General features: G+C 37.1%; 1 protein-coding gene across 2 annotated transcripts in view; it reads left to right on the top strand.

Moving 5' to 3' along the window:
- Positions 1 to 20,968, top strand: part of ARHGAP42 (Rho GTPase activating protein 42) — a 165,970-nt gene that overhangs the window by 80,169 nt on the left and 64,833 nt on the right. For both annotated transcript variants that reach the window (XM_068930400.1, XM_068930401.1), the window contains exon 5: positions 7,300 to 7,371. In XM_068930400.1, the coding sequence (XP_068786501.1) occupies positions 7,300 to 7,371 (72 nt within the window). The remainder of the gene's footprint in view (positions 1 to 7,299; positions 7,372 to 20,968) is intronic.

Raw genomic sequence — 20,968 nt, 5'->3', positions numbered from 1 at the left:
AAACACTGGTAAGCCTTTATTTACCAAGACCCTTACCAGTTAGAAAGTCAAGATACACAGAATTTGAAATAATGGTGGCAGTGTTTATTTAAAATATTACATCTGTATACCTTCTTTTTTTCTGAATGCGTACACCTTATATCACTATGTACTTGGTAGAATAAAAATGTTTCGGTTTAATAGGTTGATGGTAGAATGTGAGGCAGGGATTTTCACAAAGACTGACTTTATCGAAAGGTAGCTGATTTTTCTTGTGCTTTGTCTATAATCAATGGAGAAGGAAAGCTTCTTGACAAGATCTAGCACCTCAAGTTTAGGTTCCCACTCTAAATTGTTCCTTGGAGGATAGTTTCTTTAATGTTTCAAGAGGACTCCTTACAGAGACTAGCCTTCCTATGCTAAAGGCAGGCTTTTGTGTATGTTCTCCGACTTCTTAATTGCTTGACTGCTTCAAGAAGTAGTCTTTTCAGGCATGACACTACATTGCTTTATTTGTAAACATTTTCTTACAAGAAATTAAAGGATGCTTTTTTTTCTGTTAACATCAGCACTGGCTATAGAACATAGAAAATAAAAAAAAGATGTACATTTAAAAAAAACTTACAGGATAGTAATTTTTGCACCATGTGTTACCACTTCCAGCCTCAACTGGTGTGTGATTTATAAGCATTCCCTTGTGACAATTTATTAAAACCAACTGATATAGCAAAAAGCTAGTGCTAAGAACCTAAAATATTCCATTACAGATTGTACATAGAAATATCTGTCCTAAGTTATTACTAGTGTATGGTTAAAACTTCATCATCTTCTGAACATTCTTTAACATCATCTGCATTTCAATTTTGCTTGAAATAACTGGAATCGGTAGTGATTTTTTTTTTGAAAAAGTTTGGATATTCTTTGGTAGGATCTGTATGCATTGTTTTGTACATATGCAATTTGTCTGTGAACAGTTTTCCTTAAAAACCTTAAAAAGCTGTAACAATACTTGTCCTACTTATGTCAAGAAACTGTAGGCACTGAAATGCACATTATTAGGTTTATGTCCTATTTATGATTTTTAAATTCTTAAATGAAAACTGCAGACTTAAATACAAGGCTAACGTTTCGTGATGACATGTTTATCTTCTGTGTAGCATGTAATCTTGGTACATAGTAAAAAAAGCTGTGTGTCTGCATTTCCTCTCTTTTTGTATTTGAAGTTGTATTGATTAGGAGCTATTGATAATTGCCACAGATAGAAAGAAATGTTCTTTTCTCTGACTGATCAGAACATTAGGAATTATTAGGATTTAGGGGAGAAGGTTTTCAGATTAAATTATTTCTTTTCTTCTGGCAGAGCAATATATTTCTACACTATTTCTACATTATTGTGAATATATTAGCTATGAGATTTGTTGCCTTGCGTAAGTCTTATAACAACATGAAGCAAATTAATACTTGTCAGCATTCAGAACTCATGAGTCATTAAACGCTCCAGGGAAATCGGTTTCATTTCCAACATGAAAGTGTGATAATTCTATGTTGCAATGAAAAACACTTGTAGCATATTCAGAGCAAAATTAATTTTTTTTACATATGCAAAAGGTAAAACAAAGTTCTTTTAACAGTTAAAGCATTTCACTATAGTTCAGATGATCTTGATTTAATTCCTAATTCTATTACTTGAAAAATGCCTCACCTGGTATCGTCTTCTTTTTCTGTCATTGGGAATCCTGTTACTTGTTTTCTTCTGTGAGCTGCCTAATGTCTTTAGTCATACAAATAAAAATATAGGGTTTAAGATGTATTAATTCTTCTTGTATCTCCAACTTAATATTTGTAGACTGCAAGGTGAAGCTCAAAACTTGTAAAGCACTTCAGGGATTAAAAGTTTGGGGACACATTAGTATTTACTATTTAATAAGCAGCTGCATCAGTATCTGAGTTAAACAAAATCTCCGTGCATGTCCACTGGTCCTAAGTAAAAGTAGTGCATACTTGCATCATACTGCTTATCACATACCCTATCATATACCAAACTTAGGACTAGAAAGTTGATTCTCTTTCTGTTGAAAAAGCAGAACATTGGTCCTAGTCCTGTGGCATTTTCTGCTTATGTGTGTATCCCCTCAGATGCTATATGGAGCAAAGGCATTAATGCATAGGTCCAATAGCTTCTGTTTGCGAATATATAAGCTACTGTCTCAAGTCTGACATATTTTATATTTGAGACTGACATTTTATATTTGACTGAAAAGTAGCTGTGCACAGCAGGTGAACAGTAGTGCACAGCAGAAGGACAATTAAACTAAAATGAAAGATTCCAACTTGAAATAAGGAAATAATTTCCCACCAGGAGGACAGTCAAGCACCGCAACAGGTTTCCCAGAGGGGTTGGGCAATATGTATCTTTGCAAGTTTTCCAGAACTGCCTGGGCAGTGCCCTGAGCAACCTGGTGTGTGTCCGGTACTGACCCTGCTTTGAGCAGGAGAGTTGAACTAGATAGATAACCTCCTGAGGTCCCTTTTAACCTAAATTAGCCTATGAATCTATGAAAGCTGGGGAAACAGGAGTAAAAAAAAAATATTGCAATCAGTTCAAAGACAAGGTGAAGTCAGTTTTAATAAAAGTAATTAAAAAACTATTTGTGAAGAATTCTATGTTTCATAAATAGCAAATGGAGAGGCGTGATATGTTCTCATATAAAGCTTTTATGGGAATTTATTTTGAATTACTTGCACAAGATTTTCATGTGCAAAAGAAATCTACCCCAAATAAAAAGTCAGTACATTGCTTACACCGTAGTATTGTGTAAATTGTGTACATGTATTTGTATGGAAACAAAAGCATCAAAGCAGAAATTGAGTTCAGAATTAGCCAAAAATGCAATTTTAAGGAAGCTATTTATTTGGTATATAATGTGTGATTGAAGACTTATTCCAGAAGTTAACGTTGGGTTACATTTAAGAAAATCTAGAAATGGAAAATTTCAGATAAGTTTACAAAAAACATTTATTCCTCCCTTTCTAACGTCATGTAGTAATTATGACTCCCATACAAATGTGTTGGTTCATGTTGATTTTTTTTCTTCGTTCTACTGAGTGAACCTTTTAGTAACAAGGAAAAATTAAAGAAATTGTTACCCTAAAAATCTCCCCAAGATGTGGAGTTTCTCTGTAATGTGTGAAAAACACAGTTTAATCTCAGTACATTAATTCAGTTTTTCAGCATCCTACTGGAAAGAAAGGGGAGGGGCTGGAAAGGTGGAAGAACCTGAAGGAGAAAAGCTTAAGGCGATTCATCACTTTCGCTTGAAGGGGGTCAGACCATACTGAAGTACTGTATTTATCCAAACTAAAGATGGCATAAGTTGTCAAAGCTGGCTTGTGAAAAGTATTTTCAAGTTTTTAAATGTTTTTTCAAGTATTTTAAACAAATACGGTGTGTGTTTGGTGATACTTACTTTAATGATACTTTTATCAACAAAGCTAAACAGAGGGAGTTACATATATCAAAGTTAGAAAGTTGATTAAGTTGTTTATTTTAGAAAAATCTCTTTTTTACTAGGTCTAATAAAACTTTCTTAACTGTCACAGTAATATTTTCCTGTTACGTCTACCTGTTATGTGTCTAGGCTGTTAACTGATGCTAAGTTGTAATGATGTGGAGGTTGTTTGTTTTGTTTGGTTTTTTTTGCCCTCTGGAAGAAGAGTGAGAAACTGTTAGAGAAAGTAGTGCAGTATGTGATTGAGACTGCTGTACGTTAGCAGCCCTGGCAGGGGGAACTGTGCAGTGTTCAATAACTCTGTGGGGTCAAGAAAGCCTTTAAAACTTTACAAACTTTAAAACACACAAAAAGCTGTGACTAATTTGAATAAGCTTTTAAAGAAAAGATCTGTACTAGAAGCACAAGATGGAGTTCTGAAGTTGCTATTTACAGTCTTTTTGGCACTGTTTACCTGTTCCAAGTGTCTTTGATTTCAACCTTGCACAATAACTGAGCAAGGAACGGATTGTTGTCTTGGCAGGAAGTAAGCTGCTCTATTAGACCTGCACCGTGAACATGCTGGATTACCCCAAAAAATCACATTGCACGGTCATGGGAGAACTACCTTCCTAATTTCGAGGGAAAGAAAAATTGGCCATTTACCAATTTCTTCTACTTAAAGTATGTTCAGAGAGGAGAACCCAGAACAAGTTAATTATAATATAATTGCAGTTACAGGAATCAGTAAAGAAAATAAATGAATAAGTAAATAAATACATAAGGCGAAATCTCTCTCTGCTCTGTGTTTTTTGGTTTACAAAAGCACGGCACAGTCAGGTGGACGTAGAAGGGAGCCTTTGCAGAGCTGAGCAATCTCTACCTTGCGATCGGGGCTGCCAAAGTGCATCAGCCAGGCTTCTCTCTGGTGCTTTGCTGACAAGCTTTTCCCAAAGCAAATGCCCGTTACTTGTCCATTTATAATTTTGCTGGGAAACAAATCGCACATCCATACTCTTGTCAGGAGAAGCTTTTGGCACAGGGACAAACTTGCAGCACTCTTGTTAAGATGGCTCAGCAGTTCTGTTCAGCAGACTCTGTCTTGAACTGAGCACCACCTTTTATTTGCTCTTGCAATATCTGCTGCCCATGCCTACTAGTATAAGAGGGAATAATATTGGGCTTCAATCCAGCCATGCTACTTACTCCCTAGATTACTCCTCAGGATGCCGTATACTTCTTATGAGCATCCTCTTTCCTACTGGCTGAAGCAGGATTCTCTTCTTCCAAGATTTTTCAGTCGCTTTGCAGCAGAGTTGAGTAAGACCAGTAGTAGTAAGTGTGTTTCAATCATTTTAAGGCTGCCAGTATGTGAAGGAAGGTCTCCTGATTTGACATAGAGACTACCTAAATGTGATAGCTTGGAGCAAGGTGAAGAGGCATATTCGGCTCCGTGCAGAATTAGTTTGGAGATTAGCAATGACTGTTGACATCTGTAGTAACTAGTTCAATAATATGAATTACTTTTAAATGAATAGTGAAGTGCTTAATATATTATTACTGTATGTGACATGCTTTCAAAAACAGAAAAATATGGTTGTTGGAATTCAGGTCACTAAGTGAAACTTATTTTGTATGTGAAAAAGAAGGAAAAAAATACATCCATACTTCTGCGCCTGTGACTCCAGCAAACTTTTGTGCTTTCAGTGTATGCCAAAAGCCATCCATGTGCCATATAGGCTGTCAAAACTTCCAGTTGCTCCTTCCAGAAGTAAGCAGTGCAATTTTATGTGATTCTGAGCAAGTCGCTTAACATTTTTGCAGCCCTGTTAACTTTCATCTGCCTTATTTGCAGTCCCTGGGATAGGGATTATTTTTTGTTACATGCCTGTACCTTGCCTCATAGAAAGTGTCCAGTCTTAGTTAGATTGCTAGATGTTGCCTAAAAGTCTGCGTCTTCTGGGGAAACGTCTGCTTGGAGAACAACGTTACGTTGCGTTACATTGCAGTCTAACTGATGACATACATTGAATGCAGTAAAAGCTCAGCAAAGCCAAACTCTTTTCATCCTCAGTGCCTAATGTCTATTTTAAAATGCAGCCAGTTCTGATTGCTGCGTCGTCAAACCTTGCGTCATCAAGTGTTGCTTTTGCTGCCTTGGACTTTTTTACATTAGCGTGTCAAAGAGGGTCTTGACTTTTCCTAAAATTGCTGCCCTAGTGAGAGAAATGGTGATTCAGTGGTCTTTCAGATTGCAATGTTAGAAAATAGGATCATATTTTACTATTTCTATTCTATGTGTTTACTATTACAGCCTTTTGGGAAGCTTTTGTGCTCTGATAACAATGTAACTTGTCAATTATTGTTACAGAAGAGTTACAAGAGCTGTATTCATTCACATTTGGCTTAGCTGCATGTTGGCTTTGCCCAGTCCTCCAAACATGCCAAAGCCCAAATGAGGAATGTCCTGACTATGGTAAAGACTGGACCACTGAAGAGCAAAGAAATTATTCATGCAGACACATGAAACCTAAAACTTTACATGTAGTTAGTATAATAGATTTTTATAATGTATTTTATTATGCTTTATCTCTGATATTTTGGCAGTTTTCAGGAAAGGGGTATGCAATTTGTGTGCTTGTATGAAATGAGGAATGTTTTAGGAAATGTGGTTTTTGAGTAGCAAGCTGTAGCAAAAAGAAAACTGTATTTTTCCTGAAAAGTAGAAAAAAAATGTATTAGGAAAAGATAATATTAATAACAACATAACAACAATAAATAAATAACAATATTTATTATCGTGAGTATGATGATAAAGGAAGAGGAGTAGAAAAATGTTTTATTAAGGAAAAAAAAAAAGAATACGCCCTTCCCAGGAAGAGCCCAATGTAATGATTCAAGTGTGTCATAAGCTTGGGTTTTATGTAAGTTTATGCATAATGATTCTTCTGATTTTTTTCTAGGAAAAATTAATTTAGTTTGTTATTTTGTCTGTCCCCAAAAGGCACACGGTTAAGTCATACTGCCTTCTTTAATATGTAGCACGATGGCAAGACTAGTATTTGCGCTCTGCTACCCATGTGTCTCCAGCCCAAATAACAAGGGACCATTTGTGTTTGGTCCCTACTGTGAATGGCCTTCAGAGAGGGGTTGCTAGAGTTTGGTTCACACTAAATAAACAAAGACGTTGAGAGGGAAAGTGTGATTAATTAGGAATCCTAGTTTCGGTTAAAATAATAAAAATAGCTGCAGGGTATTTTAACTTAGTTTAAGAACTAAACTAGTGAAGGAATCCAGTTTCGAGCATTTTATAAATTAGTCACTTTTATTTTTAAAGTTCGCTGCCTTACTCGTTTCTGTTCAGTATAACTAGGTATATAATCCAAGGAGACAGCTGAAAAGAAAAGATTCAGCTGCCAAGGTTTGTAAGGCTCTGCTCTTTTTAGACAGTGCTGTCACTACTGTGCTTGTCTTCTCAGTTCTGCCAAAACATATTCCTGGAAATTTTCATTTTATATTTCTAGTATTAAGGTAGATGTAACAAGCAGAAGTGAAATACCAGAAATCCTTTCTATACATTGTGGATAAACTTACTTTATCATTACTTAAAACTGTTTTAATTATTCAAGGTAATGATCCATTACAGACTAGTGAACATGTGTGTAGTATGTGTTACGTAAAGAGTCATAATTATTTGAGTCTCACCCATATGTTCTCACTAGAATATTTACAATTGAATTTTTCAGTCCTGTAGACTGACAGAGTTACAGTGACTCCAACTTTCTGCAAATACTCTGTATTGAAAAGATGGGCTTTCTGTTTAACTTTTCAGATCCAGAACGCTAATGACGTGCTAATAGCACCCCTGGAGAAGTTTCGGAAAGAACAAATAGGAGCGGCAAAAGTAAGTAGCTGGGAAAACAATTCGTTTTCATTTTGTGTTTGAGTTTATCAGTATGTGTTGAAAGCTGGACTAAAAGCAGGCATGTGTTTTCAAACACGTTAGATACCATCCTCATTGACTTATTCGTAAGTTAGACTGAAGTCTTTGCTTCGGAAAAGGAGATGATTCAGAAGTGAAATTTAAAGACTGCCTATATGCATAGGGTAGAGCTCCTGTTACTATTGCATATTCTTACCATCTGGAGTTGTGTTTATCTTCTGATGTCTGCATTTACATTACCTTGCATCTTGGGTTAACGCAGAACCACAACGAGGATTCAGACATCTGCTTTGAACACCAAGGCGCTGCAGTGGCTGTTGCATAAAGACTGACGCAAGTCAGTGTGCGTTGGGCACGCTCTCTCTCTTTCCGCGACTTCCCTCTCCATCTTACATGATTGGTGCAGTGCAGTGCAGTGATTGCTATCTTTATATTACCCAGAGATTTGCCCATGATCTCCAGTTGGCGACTTAAGCCAGTTCTTTAGTATTAAGTGTTACATCTGTGTTACAGGAACAGCGCGGATTGGCGTGTCAGGGTTCAGTAGTTATCTGAAGGAATCAGTTGCATTAAGGAAAAAGAAATGAGCTTTCAGTCCAGAAGAGCTATTTTCAGTCTGATCCTGTGTTCTCAGGTGGGCATCAATGGCTGCTTTGATCACAGTTTCCCAGAAGATTCATAAAGGCTATGGTAGTCAGTTAGAGGTATGGTTAAAAACAGTTCCTTCTGTCTACATAAATGTACTAGTTTTGAAGCATTTCACTCCTTCTGTTAACACTCATCATAAAATTTTCTGGGAAATCTTCCATTTGTAAGATTAAACAAGGAGGAAAAAAATCTACTTTTGATGTAGGCATAACAGCATGTTGTAACTGAGGTTGGAGTTGTCCCTTACTCAAACAACATCAGAGGAGGAACAGAGATATTAGAGAGACTGAAGGCTTATACTTCTTCTACTGCTGCTGTGAATGTATAGCAAACAGATGGGACTGCACAGGGACTAAGTAAATGTTTGAGAAGAATTTTTACTGTGAACTTGAGGTCAGATTTCCTTGAAAAGGATGTTCTTTTGTTAGATATGTTTCTCTGTACAGCTACATTCTTTTCTTGTCCCACCCATATGCTGCTGTTAGATGCAAGGGTGGGAGTTTGTTTTTAACTGTGCTGCAGAAATCAGAATTTAATCCCAGCATAAAATTATTTTTGGTTTCCGGTAAGTTTTTAGTTGCATTGTTCCGCTATTTGTGTTACAGTTTCATTTTTCCTATAGCTTCAGTAATGCCACGTTCAAAAGCCTAATGTGCTGTGCCATTAGATTGTCTTGGTATGTCAGAGAGAAGATAGAGTAACAGTGTGTAGGGATCACTGCAGAGTTATAGGAGATGCTCCTGTCCTCCTTGAATGTATCACTCAGTAAATGTCAAAATGTTTTTTAATGATCTGATTGAAGATGACTCCTTCATTTTTGGTTCAGCAAGTGTTTAACATTAACGATAGAGCACATTAGAGCAAAGACAGAGGTTGAAACCTCTCTCTTCAGTATACCACAAATGCTGATTCATCTTTTCTGTATCCATTCCGGATAAAACATGGACATTTACCCATCATCTATAATTTGGTGAAACAGATATGAAGTGATTGTTGTCTTTGGTCATACAACAATATAGTGAATGAGTTTGGGATAGAACCTCTATCTGCCAACTCTTATTTCCATGCTTAATACATTTTATTATGCAGTGCTCTGAGAGTTTTGGACAGCCTAAGATACTGACTTGAAACATTGATACCATATAGAGAGCCCTCCCAGCTGCTTGTTTTAGAAAATGTCAGATACACTTGTCTTTCTGTTTTTCTCATTTTCAAAAATGAGAGTTTCAGACCACTCGCATAACCCAGGTTGTGACAGGGTTTCATCCATTCACCTCTGAACTGATTTTTACCAGGGAAAACAGCCACAGTGGGTATTTGAGAGAAGTTGCATGTAATGCAGTTCTTCTCATAATTAAAAAATAGCAACATGTGAACTAGAAATGATAAGACCAGTATGAAATACAGTAGAAATTTGGGCTTTCTGAAACTCATTGTCAGTAAAGTGGGGAAAGTGGTCAGAACGTGTACCTACATTAGTGTTCTTTTGGCTCAACGTCTGAGAGTTTATGAACCGTTAAAAATACAGGATGAGTTGAGCCTGCTAGTTGCTTAGCTTCAGTTAATGAGGACATTTGGCTTTTTGAACTATTTTGGGGTGGACTGAATTGATAGCAAAACTTAAAACTTGCATGCTTCGTGTGATCTGGGCTTTGGCAGCAAGTTTTACAGCACAATCCCCGTATTGTTTTTCTGTCATCCCTCTTTCAAAAAGAAAAGAAATAATTTCACTGAACACATTCTTCTCCAAGGAGACGCTAAGATGTTGCAAGATGCGCGGGCTAGGTGTTAGTTATGGCATAGTATGCATGTTGCTAGAAGTCGATTCCAGTAATTGCTGATGAGTGTTGTAAAAGTGCCCTAGAAAGAAATAAGAGGAGAGAGCAGTGCATTTCCAGGTAATTTGCATATTAACATTTTGTGGAGTAACATGCTAAGGAATTAGGTATAGAATCATGAGATTAATTGTACGTGACTTTTGCATTGGCAGTCTCAGCAGTAGGCACAAATGCAAGTTGGTCTTTGCAACAAGCCTTCGACTGTATGAGCATGTTTATAGCCAGTGGTGAGTGTTGCAATCTTTCTCTTTTAATTGGACTTTGAAATCATTCATTTTTGTACATTTTGAGCATAGGAACTTTTTTGAGGGGAAAAAGTGCATTAGCTGGTTGTGTTACTAATGTCCCTGATAGGAGTCAATATTAGTTAGGTACTATTGTCAGACTTTGGCAAAGGGAAGCATGTGAGAGAGAACCTTTAAAAGAGCACCTGCTGGGTGTTTTTCATTCTTTCTGAAATATTAGGTAAAAGCTGAAGATGTTCATATATGAAGCAGAAAAAATTAGCCCAGAGCATTATAAACAAGCAACCCTCCTCCCCAATCAAAAAAAAATACAGAAACAGTTTATTAAGAATTGATATTTTTCAGTATGACAATGTGAATGTTAATAATAATAAGTAACTTAGCAAGATTTTTACTGCCGTGATGAAATAGGTAAGATTCTGCTGCAGTTAGGTTTAATATAGAGAATGAGAATACTATATTTCTTATTCAAACCAACCTGTTTAGGTAAAATATATGATTACAGAAATCAAAGAGAAGAAATATGGAGGATGAAATATCATTCTGTTGACACTGCAAACCTATACTTCAAATGCAAGTACAGCATAAACCCCGAGTGCAAAGTTCAAGTGTTTTTTAGACTGCCACAAGAATAACATTAAAGACCGATTATTCATAGGTACTTCAAAACCTAAAGGTATCCAGCAAATTTAAGAAACAGTCCCCATAAAACATTAGTGTTTGTAATCAAACCAGCAGTATACAAAATCTACATCACTTACTTTTCTTGATTTATACTACTTGCCCTTTTGTTTTTATTGCACATATTTCAGTTCTTCCTTTTCTGTGCACACTCAGTTTAAATAAAACTGGGTTGTCTCCAGAGACTACACAGCTTTGCACTGGGTAGCCTGTTGATTTACTCCATCTGAGTTTAAAAAATGACCTCTGCAATTATTGTACAAATCGTAGGAAAAGCATAGTGAGCTAACTGGGAAAAGATTTCAGGCACGAAGCAGTTTGCCTTATTTGGTAAATGTGGTTTGCAAGTCCCCAGCTGGTAACTTTAGTGAGATCACTGTGTGATGTGTTGTGTGCAGTAAAGTCAAACTTTCATGTTTTTTTTTTTTATCCATTGAGTTACAGTATTTAGCAATATTGGTTCCAATGTTCATTGACCTTTAGTACAACCCGAATCAGATCAAAGAAAACAGAAGCAATTTTGTTTGTAAGACTTTAAAGAACAGTTTTGTTTCCTCCTTAATATTCCATCTGTTTGTTTCATAAAATTATTTATTTTGGCCTGGAGAATTATTTTTTATTATCATTTATTCTTATTCATTCATTCATAGCTGTGAGTTCCTTTCTGCTTGGGAAACAAATCCATGTTCACTGCTGGGATTACTTTTCTAGCATCCATGTTCACATCTATAGTCCTCTAATCTAGTCATGCAAGAATTAGAGTGCTCTCTCTCCTTGTCTTATTTATATTGCTCAGAAGTTGAGGAGCACAAAACAAAATATATTTTAAAGTCTGTCAGAAAGGAGCTTTGAATGGGTATCTAAGAACAGTTAGAAATGGCCAGTTTTGTGGATTATTTTCCTTGGGATCTCATCAAATTCTAGCAACAGTTGTAAATCGCAGTATTTCTTTTAACGGAGAAAAACTAATGACCTGGTTAGTATTGCTCTAGTAGGTAAAGTAGGGTGGGTTTCATTATAAATACCATCTGTTACCCAAGCTTTGTGAACTGAAACATGCAAAATTTGCGTCCACTAGTTTTGGACTATTTTGGATGTCGGTCCGAACCACAGAGGGGAGGAGGCTGGGGGGAAGGAAGAAGAATTACAGGAGAGGCCCTTTTCTTGTTAAAGGCGTAACTGATGGCCAAATGTTTTGAGTTAAAATGCAACACAGGTTTCCAAAAATGTATAGGTACCAGGGTTACCTGATATCTTTTTTTATAAGATAACTGATTTTAGAGACACGGAAGTGGAACTAACCTATCTCTGTTTCAGAAAAGCCTTTAAAGCACACTGCATGAGACATTTTGATTTAGTGTAGTTTAGATGGGTATTAGTCTAAGGTATCTGAGATGTTTAAGGAACCCGGTGATTGGGAAAGGGCAGTGGGTTTTGTTTAAGGAGGAGATTGTCTGGGTAGAGGGAGGTTGCTGTTCAGGAGTTCTCAAGGGGCAGTTTGAGATCAATCTCTTCTTTTGTTTTCAGTAATGACCGGGTCCAAGAATCAGCTGTGCTAACACAGCTTGTGGTTGCATTAAGTTGGGGATATTGTCAAAATAGAGGAGGACTGGCGTACTGGGAAGTGTAAGAAAAAATGATGGAATAAGAGGAAGAACTGAGGCTGCCAAAGGATCACAAGACAGCTGCAAGCCAAAAAAATTGCTGTAACAATAGAATGGTAAAGTAGCAAGCTATTTGGATATTTTAGGCATTGAGGATATATCTCTGATAGAGAAATACATATTTTCTTTAGGATTTCTTGAGCTACATAAATTTCATATTTTGAGGTAAGCTTGTTAACTTCTGTAAAAGAGAAGGAAGTATATTACTAAATTCTAATCTTCCTCCAGAGAAGACTTGGGACATAGTGCTTTGCTCATGTACAAAATCAAGGTTTCTGACAGATAGCCGCAATAATAGTAACATAATCTTCATTCTGCAGATTTGCTTAAATAACTTTTAAGGATCCTCTTAGCACCATTATGCTTGTTCACATGTTCAGTGTTAATTCTAAGTATGAATCTTTCCAGGATCAGATTGTTATTACTAATGCCTGTGTAAACACCTTAAGTTCCAGGTGTTGGTCCTGGATTGTTTTTATCTGAGAAATAATTCAGAATATGTTGTCTAATCTGAAGTTTTAATTAAATTAATATTGACACACCCAAGAACTGAAAAATTAGGAGGCTAAGCATGAAAAAAAAAGAAATATTTTCATAATGGTAAATCTTCTTGTGACAGTTAGAAAACTTGAAATTTTAAAAAATTTGAGATTGAAAACTTTTGCTATTTTGCCTTGATTCTCTTTGACTCTGGATTTCAGTGTCAGTGTAGAGAATCGGCTGTGAATTGTCCCAGCTTCTAAAATTTGGCACATCTAGATTGCAGCTTTACCAGCTGAAGCTGTCTCTTTTTTCCCCTTTGTACTGTGTTTTGAGTCAATAATGGCAATCTATAGTATAAAGTGATTTTAAAGTATATATCAAATGAATTTTCACTTTAAAAATAAAGTTATTTAAATAAATTTGTGGAAATAAGAAGTTGTGACAGACCTACCTTAGTTTACTAGTCTTAATTAAAATTATTTTTAAAAAAGTAGAAAATAATTCTTGTACTACAGTATGACTGTCACTGCTTCTTACATCCTTCTGTACCTGAAAATATTTAGAAATGTTCAAAAATTGTGGTAGAGAGACCAGTTTGCACATACTTCATTTTTTCAGGCGGTCTTATTTTCTTTTGCAGAAAGTCAAACCACTGTGGTGGGAGGTGTCACTGGCTAAGCACCTGGACCCAGGGCCTTTTTGAAGTGATTAATCCACTTGAGATGTTTCTTGTCATTTCTACAAGTGCAGCAAAATTATTTTCTTATTGCAGCTTCCTTCAGGTCAATAACCATTTCGTTCAACACCAGGAAAGTTTTAGGAAGATTTAAAACAGAAAAAAGTAAAAGCCTTAAGGCTTGCTCTCCTTCTAATATACTAATTTAAAAAACAAGAGCAAGAATTCAGATCTCACAGTAAAATATTGTGGACACAATTATAAAAAAAACTCTTCAGTTCAATTCATTAACTGCTGGTATTTGTTAGTAAATGTTATGCTATATTCAGTTAATGTTATGAACATAGTGTGCTTTAATAACCTTTTTTGTTAAATGCATTCTTGATATTAAAAGGTTAGTCTGACTTCACTAAAAACAATTAACTGTTTTTTCTGCATTTTAAAAAGATTCTAATTTGCATCCAAAAGCAAGCTGATATAATTAAGAATAAATAAATTAATCCTCTAATAAATAATAAATGTAATTTACCATGTTCTGACATAATATTTAAAACTTAAAGGTTAGAATGAATGAGTTAATCTGTAAAATTGCCTAAGGGAGTATATAGCATGTTTTTGTTAGCAAAAAGAACAATTTATTATGAAAAATCTTCAGTTAGTAAAACAAAAAAGTTTAATAAAATTTAGCAAGTATCAGCCCTTCTTTTGGAAAGCAACAAAAGAACATAAAAATGCAAGAAGTTATGCAGACTTACTAATCCAATTAAGGCTTTTCCTTGCTGATTAAAATCACCCCACTGTTATCTTTAACATGTGAAGGATGCAGGATGGTTGCAGCCTAACCTCACGCGACTGCTAGCATCCTGCTGCCATTCTCTTCTAGGGTAATTAGAAGTAAGGGAAGAGGCATCCACTACTGGCTCCAACGTCAACTGCCAGTTCCGAAGGAAGCTGAACCCTTATCCAGCATCTAGATGCACTGAAATATTTTCAATTAAAAGAAAAAATGCTCTAAATCTCTGCTCATCTATTATGTCCTTTCTACCCTTCCTCTTTGCTGACAGGGCTGAGGAGGGATTAGAGCATCACACCTGTGAATCGCAGAATCACAGAATCACAGAATCGTTTAGGTTGGAAGGGACCTCTGGAGATCATCTAGTCCAACCTCCCTGCTCAAGCAGGGTCCTCTAGAGCATATTGCACAGGATCACATCCAGACGGCTTTTGAATATCTCCAGGGAAGGAGACTCCACTACCTCTCTGGGCAACCTGGTCCAATGCTCTGTCACCTTCACTGTAAAGAAGTTTTTCCTCAGGTTTAGGTGGAACTTCCTGTGGTTCAGTTTGTGCCCGTCGCCTCTTGGCCTGTTGCTGGGCACCACGGAGAAGAGGCTGGCCTCATCCTCTTGACACTCCCCCTTCAGATACTTGTACACATTGATGAGATCGCCTCTCAATCTTCTCTTCTCCAGGCTGAACAGGCCCAGCTCTCTCAGCCTTTCTTCAGAGGAGAGGTGCTCCAGCCCCCTCATCATCTTGGTAGCCCTCCGCTGGACTCTCTCCAGGAGTGCCATGTCTCTCTTGGACTGGGGAGCCCAGAACTGGACACAGTCCTCCAGGTGAGGCCTCCCCAGGGCTGAGGAGAGGACCAGGATCACCTCCCTCCACCTGCTGGCAACACTCTTCCTCCTGCAGCCCAGGAGACCATTGGCCTTCTTGGTCACAAGGGCACACTGCTGCCTCATGCTTCACTTGTTGTCCACCAGCACTCCCAGGTCCTTCTCTGCAGAGCTATTTTCCAGCAGGTCAACCCCCAACCTGTCCTGGTGCCTGAGATTATTACTCCCCAGGTGCAGGACCCTGCATGTGCCTTTGTTGAACTTCAGGAGGTTCTTCTGCACCCAACTCTCCGGCCTGTCCAGGTCCCTCCGAATGGCAGCCCAGCCCTCTGGTGTCTCAACCACTCCTCCCAGTTTAGTATCATCAGCAAACTTGCAGAGGGTGCACTCTGTGCCTTCCTCCAGGTCATTGATGAATACATGGAACAAGACTGGGCCCAGCACTGACCCCTGGGGGACACCACTAGCTACAGGCCTCCAACTTGACTCTGTGATCACACCTCTGAAGGTTAATTGAGAAAAGCAAGTCTCAAGGGTCTTCTTCTTAGGGGTAGCGCGCATAGAGCAGGATGAGCTGGATGAGGAAGAATCCACGACAAATGCAGAGAACAAAGGGAAGAGAAAGAGGAGGATTTAAGAGAAGCATAGGAAGTGGGTGTTTCATGGTATAGATTACTTTAGAGAAGGGATTTCTTCAGAGAAGTTCTCATGAAAGTACTGTTGAAGTTGCATAGTGCCACAGCTGTCCTAATCCTTAGCACGTTAATTATGAGACTTTTTTTTTTCGTCTTGGCTATCAGTTAATCTATTAATTTGATTCTATTATAAGCTATGTGGGTTTTTTTGCAACAGTCCTGGGGAAGATGAAAATTTCTTTCCCCACTGCTTCCCTTTCTTTACTTCTGTAGTGTATTTGAGATAATAGCATAAAAACATGTCCATTATGTTTGAACATTACTCAAATCATATTTTGTCTCTGGGATGTTATTCCCCACCTATGGCGGAGAGTTTTTTTTTCTTTCTAAATAGAAAATCACTGTATTAGAAGACTTGCCTGTATCTCCATAGATTTCCCTTCTCACTTCCTGTTTCCATTGGTTCAGCTGTTCGTTCTGTCTATGAAGGTGGTCCTGTAGGGTTCTGGGAATAAGTAAACATATACTCCCCTACCATTTTAGCTGTTTTGCTTTCAGCAAAGTGAGTATAACATAATTCCACTCAAATATGTAGTGGAAGGTAGTAGCTGGAAAGTAGTGAATCTGTAGGGTAATGAAAGGCAAGCATCGTTACTTGTGTCTTGGTGTAGATATGGGAGCACCAAGAACTCCATCTTTCTATTAAGTGAACCGCTCTTATAATGTCTGGATATATTAGGCTACAGTAGCCACCACAGAACCATTTGTTGTATTGAACTTGCCAGGAAGAGGCTTTTTTGGATAATTATTTTGATGAGAAGATCATCCTTCCCTAAGAAGTAAACTGAGAACACTATGTTTTAACAATGCCGCTGAGCAGGCATGACTTTTCACCCCAGAGTGATAGTTTGTGTTCCTTTATCAGTGTTGTAAGAGCACTCTTAAAATAGATGCTTTTAAAACAAAACAAAATCACTTCTGACATAAACCCCAGATTGTTTCCTTTTTTTCTTCTTGTAAACAGCAGAGTTTCCAGTTTTGTGTATTAATCTGAAAACTTTCTCATAACATGCCTCTAGTTCTTCCTCAGATAAGAATTACACTCACATTGTGCTGACATAGCAAGCGGCATGGGAAAGTGAGCAACGCTAAATGTACTGCTACTGGTTTTGAATCAAGAACATTGGTTGGCATAGATGAGAGACAGGCCAGAGATTGCTTTAAACAGAGAAATTACTAACCAGTAAGGACCTATTTTAATATTCTGTAGTCAAAATAAAGCAGCAAGTATGTGGCGTTATAAGTTAGTCTTTCAGGATTTCTGTATTTGAATAACTTCTATATTCTTTGCAACTTTTTTGTTTATTCTTTAGTTCAAAAAGGAAAGAAGATGGTTATTAATTACTTGCACATGAAATGATCTCTTCACACAGGTTTTAGATTCAGAGATTAATAACGTACCAGTACATTCCTGAAGTACACTTCATTTTTGAGGTAATCTAGCAGATTAAATGTGGCGTGGTGAGCCCGAAACTGCCTCCAAGGAGAGGGATCAGATGCCAAAGGGATGAATGGGTGTGAGGAAGGAGGCGACATCAGGTATGGGGTGCCAGCAAGGCAGCTGCTGAGGGAAGTGGATGATGGTGACTCAAGGAGAGAGAGGAACGGATGAAGAGAAGTAGCAGTGGTGGGAACGGGGCAGTGGTGAAAGACGGAGGGAGGTTGTTCACTACCATAGTATGGTTTTAAAAATGAACTTTTCTTTTTTATAGTTGAAAAAAACTCCACTGCTCTGGCTATTATAATGAAGGCAATCCTTATGGTAAAGTGCAAAGATAAGACCATGCTACAAAGGTTGTCATACCTACAGCAACTCTGTGCTATGTTTACACTTCGCTAAGCTTCTTCAACATTTCTGTGGACTTAATTTAGTAAATATAGAACCAAGTCTGCCTTGTTTGTCCTTAGTACGAGAACTACAGCACCAAGAAAAACAATTGTTTTGTTATTGTTAAATCAGCACAGGATAATAGGTTTGTGTCACTACTGAACTTGAAGGACCCACTTCATCTACCTGTCTAAAAATTGGCAGAGCAGGTAGATTCTTCCCTACTTAGTCTAGGTGCTGATATGGAAAATTAGGCCAACATTTGAGCTGTCTGTTCCCCGTGCTTAAGATGAGTTCACTTTGGTATCATGCACTGTAAGTTTTGTTTTTCTTCTGTCCACGCAGTCCATGTGTGGCACTGTTCCACTTGAAGATTCTGCTACAATGCACTAGACCTGTACTATGGTGTTATGTTTGTGTTTTCCCATAAACCCTCTTTTCTTTTGATTGTTGCAGCTAGACACTTGGTCATCTAAACTGAACTTTGTTGCACACACAGTTGAAGCAGAAAAAAGGAGGGTTATATATAAGTACATATATTTATATTTAATGGGCTAGGTTAATGTTAAGTTTCAGGAAACTTTGTAAGCTCCTACTCAAAGTAGTTAATGGGGGAAAAAACATGCAACTACTTTCCATTTATTTAAGTTCCCCTCTCAGACCTGATTTTATAAGCGTTGATGATAACAGGTTTCCACAGATCGTGTTGCCAGCTCCGTGACTTCAGCATTTTGAGTATTCTGAGTCACAATATGTGTTATTGCTGATTACCTTTTATGTTTAAAGATTAGCATGCCCCAAAACTGACTTGGTTCCTTTCCTTGTAGCACATAAGTGACAATTTAGGATTGCGATGTATCTTTTGCTGTAATTTACTTTCTGCGTAGCTTATATAGCTATATTGATTTGAAACAAATGTTTGGATTGCTTAGGATCCAAACAGTTTATTCCACATGATTTTTGATTAAATATGCAGAGTTAATTTGAGCTTCTTTCTGAATTCCTGAAGAGTACATTTACTTTTTTTTTTTTTTTAATATAAGGGCACTAACTTTTTATTAGGAACAGGAGGCTCTCTTGCTAGTATGATAAACGATTTTCAGCTTCAGAAAACAATCTTAAGTCTGCTTAGGAGAGGAGTTAAAAAGTAAGTTTTTGCTCTTCTAGGGAGCTGCATCATATTATTTAATCAGTAATATGTTGACTAATATCCTAAGTAAGATATTCCACCAAAAAGTCCCTCGTATTTGGTAGACAGTAAAAACAACAAAACTGGATTAGTGTGTGGACTTACCAACCCTGCTGTTTGGGCAGGGATTTAACAGATTCCCAGACATGTAGATTCCCATCTACTCCTGGAATCTGCAAGCGTCGGATAAACTCAGGACAACTCTGTAACTTAAGAACAGAGAGTCTAATGTACTCTAGTTTGCGACCTGTCAGTGTTGGCAGGTTTACATGTCTTTTCACAGCAGTACTGGGAACTTTTAATATTTTTTTCCATTTCAAGAGAGAATTTTTTGGAGAGAAACAAATGACATCCTACAAAAACAATGTTAAATGTTACTGTTTAATAGCAACTCCTTTTTGAATTCAGAAACTTCAAAACAAACTTCGATCTGTTAGATATACAGTGAAACTTTTTTTTTTGTCTCCTCTGATAAGTACATTCTGCCTGCACACATCTGATGTAATTAAATAGGGAAGTATCAGGAAATGGCTGTAGGTTTCTCCTCTTCCAGGAAACACTTTTAAAACTACCTGCTGTTTTGATCTGTCAAGACATTACAAGGTAAAAAGATAATTTTCTTCAGAATATTATGAGCTTAAGGTAGACTGTCTTTTGTAGAGTTATTTAGTATTTTACACAGAGGTGAACTCCGTCCTAAACATAGATTAGATTAGGGCTCTTTAAAATGTGTTGGTAGCTTTTATGCATCTTGTATCTGATTTGAATCATGGTTATTTTTTAAGCTACCTGTTTTTAATATCTATCTTTAATGCTGCTAAACACAACTTGTATTTTCTATTTATTGCTTTATCACTCTTCATAGGTTCAATATGCTCTTTTTATGATAATTTTTTGTTTTACACACTATATTCTCCTCTGAGTATTCATAGCTTGCATATGGTTATTCTTTTTTAATGAAGAATTAATTTAAAGATATATAGATTTCAAGTCATTCAGTTTTTTACATGATGCATTTAGCTTCAATTTAAAAATGCTTTCATGAGCAGATATGAGTAACAAAGTCCTAGTTTATAGCTGTTTCAGCCCCTTTTTATAGCAAGCAGCAGTTGTTTCTTTATTGACTGCAAAATTGCTCTATTCCACTTCCTACAATTTACTAAGAGTACGTAAAGGATGCCTTTTAACCTCATAGCTTTTGCACAAAAAAATCTTTTTTTTGGAGAAGCCTCATGATGTATTAAACTCTAGGAGGGAAAAAAATCTATTTATCTTTCTCTCTTTTGCTTTTGAAAATCTCTCTTGACCTTATCTTGAATTTCAAGCATTCAAATAGCAAATCAACATCTCTACCGGAAAGAAATCCCACCATCCAGACATCTATCAAAATGCAGTGTGTTATCTCAGATGCCTACCATAATTCAGATTTTATTAAAAACAGCCCCCCCCCCCAAGCCCTCCACCCCCATGAGTATTCTGAGGAAAACTTTCCAAATAAGAGTGTCCGTTAAGACAATCTAAAATGGAAGGCATGAATTTACTTCTTTTCTTCTCAGAAGAAGTCGTGAGACTCTTAAGATCTCATGTTTTCCGGGAAATCCGTAGGATCTGAACTCAAATCAGTTTGTCCAAGACTCAGTTCATTTTCTATTCTACAGGTCTACTTTTTTTATCATTATCATGGACTGAGTGAGAAATGATCCCCAAAATACACAAGTGCAAACAAAATAGCAACAACTTTGTAGAAATACATTTTAAATTGTTGTGTGCAAAGTAAAAATACATTTGAAGTCTAAAATTCTAGCAATTATCTCTTCTGTGCTATTAAATACACATTTTTTGTGATTCTCTTGCACCTCTCCTGAGAAGCCTGCATAATCTCATCAACGTGTACAAGTATCTGAAGGGGGAGTGTCAAGGGGATGAGGCCAGCCTCTTCTCCGTGGTGCCCAGCAACAGGACAAGAGGCAAGGGGCACAAACTGAACCACAG

Source organism: Struthio camelus, chromosome 1 (assembly GCF_040807025.1).
Source record: "Struthio camelus isolate bStrCam1 chromosome 1, bStrCam1.hap1, whole genome shotgun sequence".
Taxonomy (NCBI): Eukaryota; Metazoa; Chordata; class Aves; order Struthioniformes; family Struthionidae; genus Struthio; species Struthio camelus.
Note: the sequence above shows the minus strand (reverse complement) of the source record. Positions and strands in the feature narration are given on the sequence as shown.